Genomic DNA, 19,829 nt, shown 5'->3' on the forward strand with positions numbered 1-19,829 from the left:
AGAGTATAGAGAACCGATATACATCATAGGACACTGAATCATTCGTTAGTTTGATACACAAAACGATCAATCCTATTCCCATGCTTCTTGGGGGTCACTCATCGTGTTCCCTTTCATTCTTTAATGCACACCATCTCCTCTCAAGGAACATTTCTCATTGGTGGCTAGTGAGTGACAAAGGATCTCTGTCGCAGTTGTCTATCAGGCCCACACTCGCTGAGGTGTGTCAATATGTTGTCCTGATCATCGAAATTCTTCGTTCTGGTAAATTACCCACTGCCTTTTGTAGTTCCAAGCCACATACCATGAATAATAAAACAAGAATATTCGATGATCGATCAGGACAACATAATTATTATGACACATCTCAATGTGTTTGTGCCTGACAGAGAATCTGGACAGAGTTAACTTTCCAGCACCGATACTCACTAGCCACCAATGAGGAACGCTCCTTGAGAGGAGATGGTGCACATTAAAGAATGAAAGGGAACCCCAAAAGAGTGACCCGCAAGAAGCATGGAAATAGGATTGATGGGATTGGGTATCAGTGAGCTGATTGTCTGGCTGTACTTCCATGTGGAATAAACTCACTGGTGCGGACACAATCTTGTCATACTCAGTATTACTGCCCTCGTTATAATGACCCCATAATGAAGGTCAAAATCTCCATCTTTCGTCATCTAATTCAGACAAGCGCACAAACAATCCGACGTGCATATTCGAACTAATTGTTTTTTTTTTGTGGTATTATATAACCAAAATAGTTCTCACCAGGGTGAACAGTGAACGCGTGGAATGAAACCAAAGGAATATGTCACCTAGGAGCTCTCTAGATCTCACCTCCTATGTCACACGGCCAATCCGACTTTACACAGCATAGTACAGTGTTTAGAAAGTACTATACAATTATCTGGGGTAATCTTTATTAGTAGAACACATTCTCAAAGAGTACAGAAGATCAACGTTTAAATAGTTATCTTATCTTTCTCTGCATACACAATTTCGTTTCAAACATAACTATTTAATCAAGCAAAGAACGTCATTCCGATATGTCGTCAGACACCTAAGGCCTAATAGACAAGGCCATAACGACTTCACTGTCGTTTAGCTTTACGCACTTTCGTTCTTGTCTGTATTTGTTACTATATTGTCCTGATTGTAGTAACATGTTTCATAATAATCTCCTTTCTAAATACGGCAACTTTCTCCTTCAATACCGTTTCTGTGCATCGAGTGCAGGGCCGACACCACAAATGAGGGTTCATGCCATGTGACCGAGCCAAGACTGACGGACTGACACACGGTGACGTTGTGTTGTTGACAGCAGTGCTGTGGAGAGACACTCTATGCTTGTGACCCGCTCTTGACGAGGCAGTGATGCTAAGACGAGCAGGTGGCAGGAAACGAAGCGCTGTTCTAAATGGAACCTTTTCATTTTTATCATCCATTAGCTATAATTGGCATTGTATACAGTACATTAAGTTTGTCTATATTTATACACATAACCATAGTAGCGGTAGAAAGAAATATAGAAACGCATGCATGTACTGATATTTCCTCAATGAATAATATCAATATTCTTTCTTTTCCCATTTCTGAGAGATCCAAAAGACACGTCCTTTGGCGAGTATTTTCACGAGTGGACAGTCACGTGACACAATCAGTCAATATGAAATTATACCATTCTTCTTAGAACCACTGACCTCCACGTTCCTTTATTTTTGTCACACAGTTAATGACCCGATTCGTATGTTGGTTGTATCTGAATCAGAACTATCCAATGGGCCATTGCTATTCTCTTTGCGTACAAGTGTACTTTAAATCAAAATAGTTTTGAAAGGTGCAAATAACGAGAAAGAAACACACACCCACACACACTGATACAGAACATAGAATCTCAACAGACAAGTTTGCAATGATTTAGAGCGCTTAAAGCCACGTTTACTCGTCAATTAAATTATAATATTCTGCCTTAACCCAACATTCTTAATGGCTTATTCATAGAATAAGAATAAAGACGCTACAGTGAAAGCAACTAAACAAGAAAACTTGTCATCTGTTTCATCTATCTGGCTTCTACTTAAAATCTGTTCATCTGATCTAGATTTGATTTCCTCTGCCAGGTCTGTGGAAACTTGTTACTATTGTCTAAAGGTGACCTACATGATTATGCTTGGGGATTAAGCTGGCCTCTTTACAGTATTACTCATCACTTCATTCGCGTCATTGGCAAAATATCTCAGGATATTTGTTGTTGTTTTTGTTTTTTCAAGGAAAGGCTTTATCAATAAAGCAAAGGCACGAAGAAGGGAGAAAGATCGAACACAATCTAATCATAATTATGGTGAAATATCGTGGATAAACGTAAAATCGCTCTTGTTTGAAAAATCCACATAGACCGAAATGACGAATTTAAAGAACTCATCACAAAGACACTGAAGTTGAGTAACTAAGAACAAGATTTCGTGCTTATGAAAAAAATATGTTTACAAGAAAGTAAATGAATGAAAAAATGGAGTTTCCAATTTGATACTGCAGTCACGCGACCCATCAGATTGAGTTGGATACAAATATCACACCATAAACAACGTGCCTTATGTATACAGTGGCGTATCTAGGGAAAACGGCGCCCGGGGCAAGCGCGAAAATTGCGCCGCTAATTTCTGAAAAAGTGTTCCACCCCAACCCCATCCCAGTAGGGACTTTAAACACAATCCACATGATGTACTTTTTCAAGCACTTAAAAGGGGTCTTTTTGAGGGTGATTTAAATGTAATGAATGTTGATAAATTTTGGCGAGCGAGCGCAGCGAGCGAGCCGAAAATTTTTGTATTTCAGCTAACAAAACATGGAATTCTTGTCACTTTTTGCTTATTAAATCTTACAATTCTAATCAAGATATAGTGACGACGATAACGATTTATACCAACAAACTGAGGACTTTAAAAATACTCTAAATTAGTAAGCGCGAGTGAGCTGAAATTTGTATATTTCCGCGGCATCATCACGATTTGTTCTTAACTCTTTTTTTATACATTTTGGCGAGAGAGCGCAGCGAGCGAGCCGAAAAATTTGTATTTCAGCTAACAAAACATGGAATTCTTGTCATTTTTTGCTTATCAAATTTTACAATTCTAATAAAGATATAGTGACGGCCTTATAGATAACGATTAATACCAACAAACTGAGGACTTAGAAAAACTACTCTAAATTAGTACGCGCGAGTGAGCCGAAATGTGTATATTTCCGCGGCATCATCACGATTTGTTCTTATCTCTTTTTTTAATAAATTTTGGCGAGCGAGCGCAGCGAGCGAGCCGAAAATTTTTGTATTTCAGCTAACAAAACATGGAATTCTTGTCATTTTTTTGCTTATCAAATCTTACTATTCTAATCAAGATATAGTGACGACGATAACGATTTATACCAACAAACTGAGGACTTTAAAAAATACTCTAAATTAGTACGCGCGAGTGAGTCGAAATTTGTATATTTCTGCGTCATCATCACGTTTTGTTCTTATCTCTTTTTGGGGGATGAATTTTGGCGCGAGCGAGCGCAGCGAGCGAGCCGAAAAACTTTGTATTTCAGCTTACAAAGCATGAAATTCTTGTCATTTTTTGCTTATCAAATCTTACAATTCTTACGAGATATAGTGACGACCTAAACTGAAGACTTTAAAAAATACTCTAAATTAGTACGCGCGAGTGAGTCGAAATTTGTATATTTCTGCGTCATCATCACGTTTTGTTCTTATCTCTTTTTTGGGGATGAATTTTGGCGCGAGCGAGCGCAGCGAGCTAGCCGAAAAACTTTGTATTTCAGCTTACAAAACATGAAATTCTTGTCATTTTTTGCTTATTAAATCTTACAATTCTTACGAGATATAGTGACGACCCAAACTGAAGACTTTAAAAAATACTCTAAATTAGTACGAGCGAGTGAGCCGAAATTTGTATATATCCGCGTCATCATTACGTTTTGTTCTTATCTTGTTTGTTTTGGGTTGTTTGGGGTTTTTTTTTGCGCCCCAACCCCCCCCCCCCCCCCCGTATGTTCGAAACCGTTGGCGCCTTCTTTTGATCCAATTGGCGATCGCTTCAGAACGAAAGAAATGGCAGCCGCTGCTCCGTGAAACATTTGCCTGCTAAATATAAAGTGACATGTGTGAACACAATAGACATTGTCATTTTGTCCATGTCATCATCACGCTTTGTTCTTACCTTCTTTTTTATATAAATTTTGGCGAGCGAGCGCATCGAGCGAGCCGAAAATTTTTGTACTTCAGCTTACTTACAGAACATGGAATTCTTGTGTGAACACAATAAACATTGTCATTTTGTCGGCGGCATCATTTTTTTTTTTTGGTCTTGTTTGATTTGGTTTTCTGCCCCCCCCCCCTTTTCCGGGCGAGTTTTTTTTCTTCTTCTTCTTCTTCTTCTTCTCTTTTTTTTTTCTTTTCTTTTTTTTTTCTTCTTCTTCGTTTTTTTTTTTCCTTTTTTTTTTCTTCTTCTTCGTTTTTTTGCGCCCCCGGGGAGTGGCGCCCGGGGCACGTGCCCCCCTTGCCCCCCCCTAGATACGCCACTGTATGTATAGCTTTGATGGATTTTGTGTTTCACTTACGTTGAGAGGAGTTAATAATGATATTTCTCATTTATCTTCTTGTGAATGAATGACATATCGAAGGCGTTATTATTATCATTTTTTTTTTTGGGCTGAGTAACATGTCTCATCCATTTCATTAATATCGATTTACAGTAAACGTTTTAAGATCACATGACACAGTGGAACATCTTTGCTTGTTCGTATCGTAGACAGGTGAAGCTTTAATGCAATCGATCTTTCTGTAATATCAGAGATATCAGATGAGAAAATAAGCATCATCCTCAAAGTGAGGTACACTTAATATTTAAGTTTACTTTATAGATGAAAAGGGTAAAATCAAACCAAGGAGATATTAGGCGAGCTCCTCTATCCACTCACCTCTTTGGTCAAACGAAAAGCGATTGAAATAGTACCAAGATATAAACGTATGCCAAGAACTTTCATTATTTAGCATGAGTGTAGGAAACGATGTTTTTCGTCATAATAACTCATATTGGGTGATTACATTACTTCGTTTAGGAACTCTTACTTTAATTTGCTCATGTAAATACTGAAATTTCATAGATATGATTTTTGGTATAATCAGCAAATTTGACTTTCTGCTTTAAAGGTCGTCATTGTCAAGCTTTAAGAGCTCTATTAAAACTTGGTGGTAAGATATCTACATCTCTCTAGTTTCTTTTCAAAAAGTAACTTTAGGGCAGATTGATATTTGAAAAGAATTCCAGGAAACTTGAGAGACAATTGTCGTCATCTTACTTAATTTGTATTTATTTGCGCGATTGTCACGGGAATTACCATCTTCTTCTTTATCATAGAGAAGATTATATGCAGACTAACTTTTTGAATCCAATAACTTTCTAACTTCTGTCAGAATTTATTGAGTTTCACCGTTTTCTGTCGGTTCTTACAGTATACTTTGCCCATATGACCCCGACTAGAATGGACTATAATATAGGGTTCTGTTAACTTAGCTCTGAGAAATCATCAAGTGCTGATTCTGTTTAACTGTCATATGATAAAAAACAAAAAAACATGGAACATGTAAGCTTCAAAGGATCAAAAAGAAATCAGATAAGAGGAACATCTGGGCCCCTTTTTCATAAAAAGTTGATATGATAGCAACTCTTGCTGGAATGGAAATTGTCATGGTAACGACACTAATCAAGCTTCCTGATTGGCTGTTACTCTGGGAAATTGCCACTCCACCAAAAGTTGCTATCTTAATTACATCCTACATGAAATGGGGCCCTTGAGTCTAGGTCCCCTCACACAGAGGAAGAAAGATTAAGGCTTTAGATACATCGTATTAATTTGATGCATCCACAATGTATGATAAAAACACAAAGGATTTTTAAATGGTTAGAAAAAGCTGGGAAAGATCATTATTCGTTGCGAGTTGTGGGAATTCAAAACTGATTAATTTAATGTTGCCAAATGTACTGACCCATCTGAATAGCAATCATTCTGTCAACGAACAACTTTGATTACGATTGAACAGTTCTATAAGGAGGCAATTTCCTCGTCTTGCCGTTGGTGGACTCACTATCCTCGTATATCATGTCATTCGCTCTTTTCATCACTGACACAATTTAAATTCACAATTCATATTAAGAAAATTTAAAGACAATACCATTGGTCCTATGTATTCAGCCTTACAGGAAGGAGGTGACGGGTGTTAGTAACGTCAATACCCATGCATATACAATTGTACCACCATACTACATTTCAATATATCTTCAAACGTGTGTATCAAATAGGAAGTCAACTTTCTCTCTTTTGGGAGTATTGCTAGATGTTACATTCATAATCATACCGACACCAAAAATGGTTGTAATGCATGTATAATACAAAGCTAATGTGCCTGAAGAGAGGATCTTGACACCACGTACGTTCCTTCAAATTCAAGCGGTCATTTCTTTCCAAACTATAGTGGGTCATCATTCTGTTGGTTTAAGAGGACAGGGTAATAGTATGACACCAAATAACATAAATAATGTGGCTATTCTCCTGCGACCCCAAGCCATGAGTCATAGCATGAAGACACGTCATGTCAGGACACACCACACACTGCAATTTAACATGCAGCAATTTGTCTCATGTTAATACCAGAAATAACCCTAATGGAATCATACTTCATTCCACATTCATTATCTGGAATATACTTCCTAAAATAATGTACGATATCACACACCTGGGTCTCAAGATTCAAATTAATACTAAAATATAGAGTCATACAACGATTGCAGCTACTTTGGCTCAATGTTTGTTTCAGACTGGAATCGTTGTGTTGCAGCTACCGTGGTAAACATGAATTTTACCATCGCAATTAAAGTACGATTCAAATACATCAGGATATTTTTGGTACATATTTCGACAGAGGTGTCTGTTCCACGAACATGGCAGAACATAAAAAAGGTTCTCCTTTTCATTGCCTACAAGCGAGTAAAAGTCTTGATCTCCAAGTTGTCCCATGAAAGAATACTTTTTGGTTAAAGCGGTAGCAACCCGAGGATCAAGAAATACATTGTAGATTTTGCTGCTTCTCATTCGGTCGATATTCAAAAGCAATACTCCACTGTTGAAACCTGGAAACCCCTGGGAGGGCGGCGAACCCACGCGGGTGTTGGGCTGACTCAGTCGATATACGCTGAAGGCATCCCGATACGTAGGCTGCTGGTCGTACGCAAGACCCATCACATTCTCTTCACCGAAATTGTCAAAGTGAGCGAAAAGTCCTTCGATGTCGGACAGAAATTTGAGGTCCGTATCGAGCATGATGATGCGGTGAACGAAGTCGGGAAGGATGTTCTTATGGATGCCAACAGAGAGGAAGAAAATTGACTGGTTGTAGTAGCCCTTCGTATTCCCACTGACAATGCGCTGAACTACGGAGACGTAAGGAGCTAGCTGGGCGGCAAGTGATTGCTGGTCTAGGAAATCGTACTGCGGAAAATAAATGGGCATAAAGTAACTTTATAGTCAGCATTGCAACTTCATTTCATGATTCGGAAATGCTCTGATTTAAGTAAACGTAAACGATTTAATTTCTTTATCACGTCGGCTTAAAAACCATGCGGTTGGATACAGCAATATATGATTTCACCATGAAGTAATCAGGGGAAGTTTGGTCGATATGCAGATATGAAACTTATCAAGAACAACGTTTAGACAAAATTCTTTGACCTGAACTCTTGACCTTGATGTTTAATCGTCTTGCAAAGAGGAATATTTCCCAAATTTCGTCCCAGCTGAATTTTCCCCAATTAAGTTATAGCTGGACATTACATTTTTAGCCAATTGAGTAGAGTGCCCTGCGACTTTAGACTTTTAATGATTTTGCTTAAAATCGATGCTTGATAGAGATAGAGTAATAGTGGTGACTATTGACACTCACTAGCAGGGGCGGATCCAGGAATTCCGTAAAGGGGGGGGGGGGGGGCAAACAATATTTTTTGTGCTGCTTCTGAGTTTGATCTCGTTTTTTCCTGTTTTTTTAAAACAACAAATAAAGAGGGGGTGCGCGCCCGTTGCCCCCCTCACCCCCCCCCCCCTCCCGATCCGCCACTCCGCCAGGATGTAATCTGAGCCTTATTCAATAAATATCGATGGGTGAGAATCATCATGTTCGCTGCTTTGTGTCCTGTATTGTAAAGTGCTTTTGACGTTCTACATCATTTCATGTTGAATATATTTGTACGCCTGAACATGTTTGCATGTATCCATAATGATTTATTATCGAGGACTACACGTGTCTCGTCGACTGTTACTGTTTCTAAACTCTCATCTTGAAAGGTTAATATTTCGAGGGGGTCGGACTTGTTCTCAAATCTCCCTTATAAAGTAAAGATCTCATTAAGTGCATTTCCAAGAATTTTAGAAAACAAGAGCTGACATCAATACGTAAACAGATGCAACTGTAATGCTCGGCAATCATAGGGATTCTCGAACACAATGCCTCAACTCTGGAGGCCTTCGACTTCTCTCCCCTTTAAAGGTAATCCATACAGGAAGAGAGTGTATCGTACACGGAGATTTCAAATAATAACGAGATTAAGTCGTCTTAATTAACCAGTATATCATAATGGCATTGCGTCTCCTCTCAGTATTAAAAACTTTGGACATTTTTCAATAACATCAAGAATGAGATGCTAACCCTTTTATATACGGTCAATAAAACGAAATGAAAGAAAATAACTCATTCTACTTTTATTTTAGAAATAATGTTAGTATACTGAATAACCTCAGACCTAAATCCTGCCAGCCTTGTATTTTGATATATAGGCTCTCCCTCCCCCTCTCTCTAAGCTGTCAAGACGCCCACGTTATCCAGTGTCTATTATGATGAGACATTTTATGGCTCCAATTGTTAATCGAAAGAATGTCGAAGAATGTGATATCGATAACGTTAGAAATGTCAACAACTTTAAATACGAAATAAAGAAGTCTATCTCGCTTGGGCTCCCCATCTGTTTTGTTTTGCTCTTAAATGCTTTCTTTTTCAGCAGGAGCATGGCAGTCTTATGCGTCTTTCAAATCCATTATATTCTTATCTGGTTGTGTAAGAATTGACTGAACAGATTGTATTACAATAACACTACGTTGGAGACTGCAGCAGCCCCTCCTTTTGCTCACAAACGATTTCGCGTTATTTTATTTTCCATTCTCCCACGTCTTGAATTCAAAAAGGCCGCCCTCTTTCCATTGCATGTGGTAGAGATCATTGCTATGTTAACGTGTACTTCATGAAACATTGTTATGGAGTGACTATATACAAATGCCGCGGAATGGGAAAGGGGTACCTGACCCCCTCCCCCACACTTAATTCCAGGCGAATAACATTAGAATCATTCTATTTTTGCCAATGTGTGTGTGGTTCTTTTTGTTCTTTTTTTTTTACACGCGTTTGCCTCCACCAGTATTCAATTTCTCCTCATTAATCGCGAATGCCACACAAAGGTTTCATGAATACACAAATGGAAAATCTGTATTCCCATCACGAGGATGTTTTCTTCCCTATTATAGATTACTGTCAATCTATTACAATGAACATAGTTTGAGTGGCTATAATAAACGTGATTTTCTCCTGCTATACCTTCACACCCGACAAGACAATAACAGATTTAGATCAATATTCCAATCCTGTCTCAGTTGAGTCTGTCTTCTCATCGTTGGAGAAGGAATCAGTAGAACAGACAAACATTGAGAGATATTTCGACCACAGCCATGCAGTCTGGACATTTTGATGCAAATCGCAAGTCTTCGTCTTTCTTTCGTCGGGCCTGTGAATTGACGGATATACGGTCAAAGAATAACCTTTGTTTGGCCTATTTTTTGAACCAAGGAGCTAATCCCACACACTTATTCTGGACCCGTAAGTCTGACGTATAATCTCCTTTCTTGTCCCAAAATATTTACCAGCAAAGACTGGTAGTGCAGCTTATAAAAGAACAGGCAACCAATGCTAATGATATTGCTAGTTAGTCCTTTCTTACTCTCACGCTCCTTCATGAGAGCATGGGATAACGAGAGTAGAAGGCGTCTTGTTATTGATAATTTATCTTATGAGGGATGATGTTGGTGCAGATAGTGTCAGAGCTGCCCATCGCGAAAAAGATTATCTACGTTATCCTGTGGCGATAGTATGACCTGGCAGAGATAGCAAGAACTGCATCTCATTCTTTGAAAACATTTTTTTTTCTTTCTAACTGTCCACCAATAACAAGGATTTGTAAAGATTTTAAACTACAACAACCAAAACCCTTCTTTATACCTGCAGAATGGGTTTGTATCTGCTAATGTCGGAACAAGTTTTAAAGGGATGGTATATTATTTGCTGAGGTGGGGATTCAGCTTTTAATCTTTTGCGTGATACTCAGAAACCGTTTTATGAAATGTTGTATAGAGCATGCAACTCTAAGAGGAATCAAAAGTTTATTTGATTACAAATGGTTTTGAAATGGCTGAGACATCCAAACACAAGATAAAACAAAGCGATCCTCACCTTTCATTAGGATCACTTTATTTGGATGTCTCCGCCATTTCAAAAAAAAAAATCATCAAATAAACTTGAATTCCTATAAAAAGTATATGCTCTTTAATATTTTATAAGAATATATAAGTCTCTCATTATCTCAAAAAGAATCATTATCAAAAAACGTTGGAAACTTAAAGCCCCATCTCAACGAAACTGGAGTGATACCATCCCTTTAAACGTGCTGTAGTAATTGACACAGGAAGTATAACTTAATTTCATCCAGGTTTAGAATATAAATCTAGTAAATTGCCAAAAATTCGAAAAATATCTCGTGTACGATGTGAATAGAGTGTCTGTGTACGTGGCGTGCAAATAGAGAGCACATGACGTCAACTCAGGGGAATACGGCTCTGAGCCATATAAACTGTCACGCTATTCTAACAAACTTCCGAGCAATTAACCTTGACTTGAACATCTCCACAAAGGGAGACTTCAGATATTGGAAACAGAAAATGTTATCAACAACGAGATTGCTTGGTGACGCCCCATCCCCTCCTAAATATAATCTTAAACACAAACTTTGTAGTCACATGTCTTTCCAGCAAAACTGTAGTATATAGGGCATAGAGTAACATTACATGATCTCTTTCTTTCATTCTGATCTCTCTCCCTCCCCTCTCTCTTTTTTTCTCTTTTTGTATAGATATTTCTGATTTTACGTATATGTCATATCCATCTTTCTATTCATCGATATCGAAGTTTTACAATAATCTGACATCAAATACCTCTGAATGTTGGGCATGTTTGGTTCTCTAACGCAGTCACATTGTTTAGGGCCTATAATACATACACTACATGTTTTGACACAACATGTGTCGTTCTGTTGTGAAAATCACGGCTTGATCTGCTTTTGTGTGTGTGTGTGTGTGTGTGTGTGTGTGTGTGTGTGTGTGTGTGTGTGTGTGCGTGTGTGTGTGTGTGTGTGTGTGTGTGTGTGTGAAATACGTGAAATAGAAGTGAAACAAACTTACCCGAATTTGTATTCTGGAGCCAAATCTGTACTCAAAATCACGCATGGCGCCCTTCAAATATCTTTTACTTGGCTCGTCTACGACGAAATAGAAATGAAGTGGAATTGTTGATTTATCGAGTATAGACTGCATGCAAGCCTCAAATCGCTGTTTGTGATATTGCATCTTATCTACACTGGTCAACGGTATCAAGACGTAGTTGAACCTTGACGAATCACTATCGCTTGACGGCGGTAATATCGATCGCTGTAAAACGTCGTCTGCTCCAGATGTCGAGTCGAAGAGCTTTCCACGTAAACCAAGATAGTCCGAAAAGCGTCGGTAGCGATATTTGATGCTGGCTTTTTGCTCTTCCTCCAAACTCGGGCCTACGACCGCCATCAGGTAGCCGATCCAGAAGCACACGAGAAGTATGAACATGCTGCGGACTATGGCCCACATTTTGCCCGAGTTCGACGGTGTCCGGTCGATGGTGGGTCGTGGGGAGGCTGGTGTCTCGAGTGGCATAAATCGAATTGTTTGCGATTTCGACATCCTTCATATGAACAGCACGTCCAGAAGTCTCATGAATCATCTAGCAAATTAGACAACTTTGGTTGGATTTTTCCTCTGAAATACTCAAAACGAGAGCGTCTTCGTCTGATTTTTGTACACGCGATACTTGTCGATTACACTGATTATTTGTGTTCGTCTTCTCATGAACATAGATTAGAATGACGTCCAATGAGATAACACTTTATCGCTTTTGTCTTAGAAAATATAGAATTCTTTGGTGCTCCAAACAAAAAGTACTCCACTTTTATGATATAAATTGTTATAAAGAACTGTTAGTTTTCCATACTGAAACATATCTCACAAAACCCTCGGAATGGAAGACATAATGACTGGACCTCGAGAAACGAAGATAGCCCGAAGTCCTAAAACGTCCTCTTAGCTAGATAGGAGTGGGCAAATAGAACTGTTTCCCATAATGATTTGAAATGATTTCCGCAGCCCATTGATATAAGTCTGTTCCTCAAAGAAACACTTCGCAAAGTAATCTGGCTGTCTTCCTGAAGAATAGACAGTCCACCTGTCAGCCGATCAGGTGTCTTTGTGTTCACGCCCTGCGAGCCTGCCTCTCATCTCACTCAGCCGTGGAGAGAGCAGCGACTCGTATACCGACACTCAATAACTATTACACCCCACAGACGCCCCTACACGACTATTACGAGCCTTAGGATTTTACGTGTGAATAATTTTAGCGCCACCTCAGTCTATGATCACAGAAGACCCACGGGTGTCGCGCTCACCTGAGGAGGTAGTCTGGTTTCCAGACCCTTTGCCAACTGGACTCCGCGGCGACGAAGTCGCCGCCCCGCGACGAAGTCGCCGCCTTTGCCGAAGGCGCGACAAAATCAACTTAAACGTTGAGGGCGTCAATATCATGAATAGCGAAATAGTATGGGCAGAGGGTCTGGAAGCCAGACTACCGAGGAGGAGGTTGTGGTGCTCACCCGAGAAGACGCACATTGCCTTCATGGCACTCCGTTTAAGACTATCAGAAAAAGAAAAAGAAGAAAAGACTGAGGGAAATAGAAGAAAGGAGATTCGGGAATTGCTGCTGGCCATTTGACAACATTTTATTCATTTGGAGTAAGCCCTATGAATGTGTGCCCCGTTTTTGGGACTCCTTTGTAGCACCACAACCACAGTATAGCCAGGGAAGTGAAACCTCCCTGGTATAGCTAAAAACTACTATTCCTACTAATTTTGGTAAAACTCCAGCCACTATACAGGGCCAGCGTTTCGTTTGTAAAAGTGAGGGGCCTAGTTTATGGGAACAAGAACGTTAGTTCATGTTGAAGGTGGAGGGGAGAGACATTTTGGATGACAGTTCTAATTGTGTCCCAAAATCGGCTGCCAAACGAAAAAAAAAAACCACCCAAACAAACAAGCAAGCAAGCAAGCAAGCAAGCAAGCAAGCAAGCAAGCAAGCAAGCAAGCAAGCAAGCAAGCAAGCAAGCAAGCAAGCAAGCAAGCAAACAAACAAACAAACAAACAAACAAACAAACAAACAAACAAACAAACAAACAAACAAACAAACACGGACGGTCGCATTAGGTTACTGGAGTTATTCGGCTTGGGTGAGCAGATAAAAGGAGACATGTCATTGTTAAATCCTATGTGTGTTTTGAGTCTTGATTTTCACAAGAAAACCCCATAGTATTGCATGCACTCCAAAGTCCCTTCATGGCACTGAATGGATTGAGCTACATCATATCTTTTTACCGACGTTTTCTGTTGAATAACCAGTGACGTTGGTTGTTTTTGATATTTTGGTATAACTTAACGAATACATACACACACGCACACGCACACACACTCACACACCCACACACACACACATATACACTTATGACATGAGATTAATATGGATATCGCAGGATGCCAGATATAATATGCCATACATGTATATTGCGTGTATCATTTTAGTGGACACCTGCCATCGCTAATGTCAAACTATGATTATATATATATATATATATATATATATATATATATATATATATATATATATATATATATATGTATATGTATATATATATATATGTATATATATATATATATATATATATATATATATATATATGGTATATATATATACATGCATATGATGATAGGAAATGTGGCTCGCAGACCAGAAAAAGACGTCAATTTTTACTTTAATAAGAGTCAGACAATCTGAAACTCAGTATGCACCAACTGACAGATTTTGTGGAGAGTGAATTAACAGATTACAAAATGACATTCCTTCAACGTTTACATCACAAAATCTTTATTAAAATGTCAACTTACAAATCATTACTTTTTCTTCATACACTTTTTACAATCAATGCCAGTTTCTCTTCTTCACATTCAGAAATCACGGAAATGAAAGAGACGCACACGAAGACGACAACTACAAGAACATTGAACAATCGTAAATAATGACAATAATATTGACATTTATGACTTTTATAAGCTTACATTCCTTATCAACACTATCTACATACTTTGAAACTGAATGAGGCGAGACTGTACACGTATATTGTAACATGGTATTACCATAGATAGATTTAATTTCAATACTTGTTATCTGTTGTTTGCGTGCTGTTGATATAACCCTGTAAAGACAAGATTATACCCCTTGTCTATACCTACAAATCCTTTGACTCTACCCCACCTACCGTATCATAACCCATTACAACTCTTACACCACTCTATCACAGATTCCTTTTTATCTCTGACCGGTTCCGAAATGCGACTTAAGAACCCTTTCTCATTGTTACCTTTCGTAGATTACATAGATCATGTACATCGAATCAAGGCTTCATCTGATTTCGGTAATTTGAAATTTCATTTCGTATTTGACTTCTACTGATGTGAATAGGTTTTCATGTCACATTTATAAGAATTGGTATAAAATATTTATGAATCATTTTATGATTTTAATTCTTTTGTGCACCCTCTGAGCTCCATCCCTCAATCTTCCTCGACTTTCGTATTGTCATCAACAGAAAGTCAGCTGAAGGAAGCAGAGTACTAAATGTGCGCATGATTGCCATAACCAGGTGCACTATAGCTCACAATACAGCCAATGATGATAAGACGAGTTTAAACAATGCAATTCTACCCCCTCTTTTGCCTTACAAAATAAATCGTTTTGATATTTTTTTTCCATACAGCATTGACTTTCAGTCTATCTGCGGACGGTCTATCTTGTCATTTAACATGAGTTTGTACAATTTGCTACAGACACGTGCATGGCGTTAGGCATTGCGATGCTTATTGCAACTGACATAACTGTTTAATTACAACTTGACATGGAGAAAGTGACGGAAGTTTTGCCTTTTTTTGTGGGAAAAATGAGCGAACGTAGAAACTTGGAGAAAACAAAATGCGTAGTTTGTATTGGGACCCAACAGTTCTAGAATTGGTGATTTTGGACCTACTCCCATCAGCAGAAGTCGAGATGTAATCCACCTAGAGTCGGTCAATTTTCTGTCCGTCGAGACAAATCAAAGCAGGGTTCGCCTATAATTTTCACTTGCGTCAAGGAAGGAAAATATAGATAAGAAAACTCTAAAACTTCCTATTTTTCAATTGTTAAATAGTTTCCTTCATTTACACATTGGAAAGCAAGAGAAATCATAAGAAACAAACAAATTACTAATACAACTACACACCAAAAATCTACAAACTACTAGAAAAAAAATGAGGCAGATACGGTTATCATAGTACAAAACTGAGAAGCATGAAGCAAAATCAACCAAAGCCAACTGCGTCTACGAAAGTGAAGTGACACGGATAGAGGATAGAATTAAATTCAAAATATCAGAAAGTGTGGCTCATGTGTCTTAATGGAAGATAAGATTTTATCCATGGGGGTCACATCTGAGAAATAGCGACCTATTCACGACAGGACATTAGTGTTCAGTCAAGGGGGTGGAAAAAAGAGCTTCGATTCCAAACATGAGTAAATTCATCACCTAAAGCATTGGACCCTGGAGTGAAAATACCTGGACACATTTATGAATTTTAGTTTTACTGGATGAGTAGCCCATGTCTTTGTCGGAAACCAGTTATATGCTATCACAACTGACTGTTGAATCTTTGCTGTTCGGTAGTCACGACACACACCATGTAGTAAGTGAGTGGCTTATCCGCCGAATCCGTAGAGAGTCCTTCCTTGTCGCTTGAGGGCGTAAACAACATCCATGGCCGTGACAGTCTTGCGCTTCGCGTGTTCGCAGTACGTCACTGCGTCTCTGATGACATTTTCCAGAAACACCTGAAAAAGAAAAGATTCCAATGCGTTACACTGTGTCTTGTAGAGGTTCGGAAACCGGTAACTAAATTACCAGTTAATCATTGTGATAAGACTTCTTTTTACCCCGCAAAATTAAAAAGAATACATCCTACATGGCTCGTAACAATACATATTGCTCATTACGGTGAGGAAGTTAAAAAAAATCCATGCTGAAGTCTAGATCCAGGGTTCTGATTTGACATAGGATATTTCTTTTACATCATGTTCCCTGTAGATATTACACCTCATTTGTATCCCCCCTACCAAAACTGCTGTAAGCAGTGTGTAAACAGTCTTTGATATTGTTGACAAAAAAACAAAAAAACAAACAAACCACACCAAACCCTCCCAATAAAAATAACAAAACAGAAAACCCGCAAATTTTAGGGGGTTCAAAAGGAACAACCCTGTAGTTGTTCCACACCAACGTGGCATAGGAATCGACATAGTGTGGAAACTGGGATGACGGTGTTTGGTGCTATACTAGAGATTGATGTGCGAGTTACATACACAGCAAAGTAGTTTTCTGTACCAAAGCACTTCTTTGTCGAGAAAATTTAAGTATTCATAGTCCGAGCTGTTTTCAATATTAGCTGGAAGTGAAGTTGTTTCCCTCGCTGCATTCCACTTACACCGAATGAAAATGCAGATTAATCATAATACGTTAATTCTTGACTTCTCCAGATGTTTTAGTCGTAATGACTTCAATAATGAGCACAACAAAATGATGTCCGGATCTAAAAAACGCGAGCAGAGGAAATTGATTTTGTTCAATATAATTCAACATTTTCATTACTTTTCAAGATGAATACGAAATACAATGTAACTTGCTGTGTCGAGCGTGTCCAGGCTTAGTATACAATGCCTGCTTTGTACATATACCCTGCCGATGTAACACAATTTAAGCAACTTAAGTCTTTATGAATTTTAGAACGCATATCAGGTGACTCTAATATTTCCTTTGGAAAGACTTCCATATGTACCCCCACTAATATACACCTATTGTATTTGTATGACTGAGCTTCCTCAGTCTGAAGTCCACATTTCCCTATAGGACACCGAGATCAATGTTCCCCTTACTCTAACCCTAACCCTAATCCTAAACTAAGTAATCACTGATTCTAATCCCAAAGCCACCTAAACTTCTTCATGTTACTTATATATAACGATTTAACGCATAGCAGGGGATGGAAGTCTTGCCTTTCCTTAAAGTGTGATTCCAGATCATGTTAAGTTTGCACTAAAAGCGTAACGTCAGACATTTCTTTCTGACCAGACCCCTCAACCCCTCCCCACCCCACCCCAGAAAAAAGAGGAAAAAAAAAGAGAGAGAGACACAATAATACTGAACTTGCACAATGTCTGCGCGAAACATTAGCAAGAAAACCCTACATAATTCGTATCATAAACATAAATACGAGTCTGCAGTATGTTTTTTATTAAAAAAAAGGATGTTTACTTATAATCTTTGATCTTCGACATGAAATTAAAACGAGACATCCCATCAATTATTCTACTGTTGTAACAACTTCACGAAACTAGAATGAAGGAAAAGGTTTTAATGTACTTAACGATATTTGCGTGTAAATCAATAAGTGCGGAAGTGATTACATCTCTTGAATGTATATAGTTTCTATTCTAAATTACTAATATTGGGTGAAAAATCACACTTATCTGTTTTAAAGTTTTTATTTTGATGAAATTTCACTGTCTTATTTCAGTATCAAGATATCGGGGACAAAGTGTTGAACTTGCTCATCTTATATAAATTGGAATCGGCGTGAATGTGAATAACTTAACATGTCTTCAATATGAATTACCTACCAAGTTATGACTTGGTCCTATTGTTTCAAGCAAAGTCCGAATTCTCAACAGGCAGTGACAGGCACAATGATTGAAGTATGATTATTACAACAATGTTAATATTTGACGGTCATGCGTATTTCATAACCATATGATGGGGAACAATTCTGTAGACGGAATAAAGAAACAAAAAAGAGCTTTCCTTTGTATTTTACATTGTGCAGTACTGAATCGATCCAAGGTAAGATAATAAATGCATCACACGTTGGGTATTTTCTGATGAGGTTTATTGTAGATCTAGATTAGACTCGCCTAGATTAGCCTATGTAAATTCATAGAAGGATCGGACACCACATGAGTAATGAGTCGGGTATTCCGCATAAGCAACCAAGCAGACAGTATGTATTTTTGAAGAATTGCAAATATTTTTAAGGACATATACTACTTGACATAGACTATAAGCTATGATATCACACACACAAAATAATAAATGCATCACATAGAGCTAAATATAGATAAAGGACCTGCTCCGTCGACTGTTTTGACGCCCATGTTTCGTATGGATGAAAAGAAAATGGCTTGTTTCAGGATAATAAGCCAATAGTAACCATTCTTTTGGTAAAACTTAATATCCCAGATTGGCAACAGTCAACTGGCTTATGTATTCTTATATTCTGACTGATTATTGACCTAGAATTTAAACCCATTCTCACACCGTACCTTAATATTCCCTCAAAAATTTTCTGTGCAAACGTTTGGAGTGAAAAAAACAAACAAACAAAAGAAGTGACTTTCATACTAGTATTTTGAAGTGTGTACTTAAAACAAGATAGGCAAAGTAGAACCCCTAGCCACTAAAGCTGTAACGATTAAATAGGAACAAAAATGAAAGATGTCTACCTTTAGAACACCCCGTGTCTCCTCGTAGATAAGACCAGAGATTCGTTTCACTCCTCCCCGGCGGGCCAGGCGTCGGATCGCAGGCTTGGTGATACCCTGGATATTATCACGAAGGACTTTACGGTGTCGTTTGGCACCTCCCTTTCCAAGTCCTTTCCCGCCTTTTCCTCTGCCTGACATAGCGACTGGTTTGTGGTCAGTCTGACTGGTAGATTCCTGCTGCAGTGGACTTTGCCAATTCCCTGATGGTCAAGTCGAGTATTGAGGGAGAGTATAGGAGAGCTGAAAGCTGTTCCCGACGTATCCTGCTTTTCGAAATGATTTTCCCACGAGACGGATGCAAACCAGATAAAGAGACATGCGCACCTTCACTGATGAGGTAATAAAACCAGTTTGTTCATAGCTCGTGTTCACGTTGGTACCAATATCCTTTCATTTTTTTCAGTTGGGTTGGCACTTTACTGGTTTTCAAAGCGACATAATGTAGAAGATTGCCTGACGTAACAATTTATGGAATTCATGCTCAAACAAAGAATTAACATACGTCGTCGATCAGGTGACTAGAATTGCCCGTCAATTAACACTTAGGGAGGCATTCATTATTGCTGTACATTGAACACATGAACAAACTTTTTTTGTTCGGTATTATACCGAACACCTGAGGCTTTTAGGCTGCGTTCAC

At 38.6% G+C, this 19,829-nt stretch overlaps 2 protein-coding genes across 2 annotated transcripts; both read right to left on the reverse strand.

The window, feature by feature from the left end:
• Positions 1 to 6,876: 6,876 nt before the first annotated feature.
• Positions 6,877 to 12,147, reverse strand: LOC139708851 (xyloside xylosyltransferase 1-like). Its single transcript, XM_071620811.1, has 2 exons — positions 11,614 to 12,147; positions 6,877 to 7,551 (listed from the first exon to the last, which is right to left on the reverse strand). Exons 1-2 carry the CDS (start codon positions 12,145 to 12,147, stop codon positions 6,877 to 6,879), a joined length of 1,209 nt encoding a protein of 402 aa, XP_071476912.1.
• A 4,147-nt stretch (positions 12,148 to 16,294) lies between these two features.
• Positions 16,295 to 19,339, reverse strand: LOC139708835 (histone H4). The gene is made up of 2 exons (XM_071620795.1): positions 19,148 to 19,339; positions 16,295 to 16,426 (listed from the first exon to the last, which is right to left on the reverse strand). The coding sequence occupies exons 1-2, from the start codon at positions 19,325 to 19,327 to the stop codon at positions 16,295 to 16,297; spliced, it is 312 nt and encodes a 103-aa protein (XP_071476896.1). The 5' UTR covers positions 19,328 to 19,339.
• Between the last annotated feature and the right edge of the window lie 490 nt (positions 19,340 to 19,829).

The sequence above is a fragment of the Diadema antillarum genome, unplaced genomic scaffold (assembly GCF_040938485.1).
Source record: "Diadema antillarum isolate AM-2024a unplaced genomic scaffold, OU_Dant_1.0 seq00001377_RagTag, whole genome shotgun sequence".
Lineage (NCBI taxonomy): Eukaryota > Metazoa > Echinodermata > Echinoidea > Diadematoida > Diadematidae > Diadema > Diadema antillarum.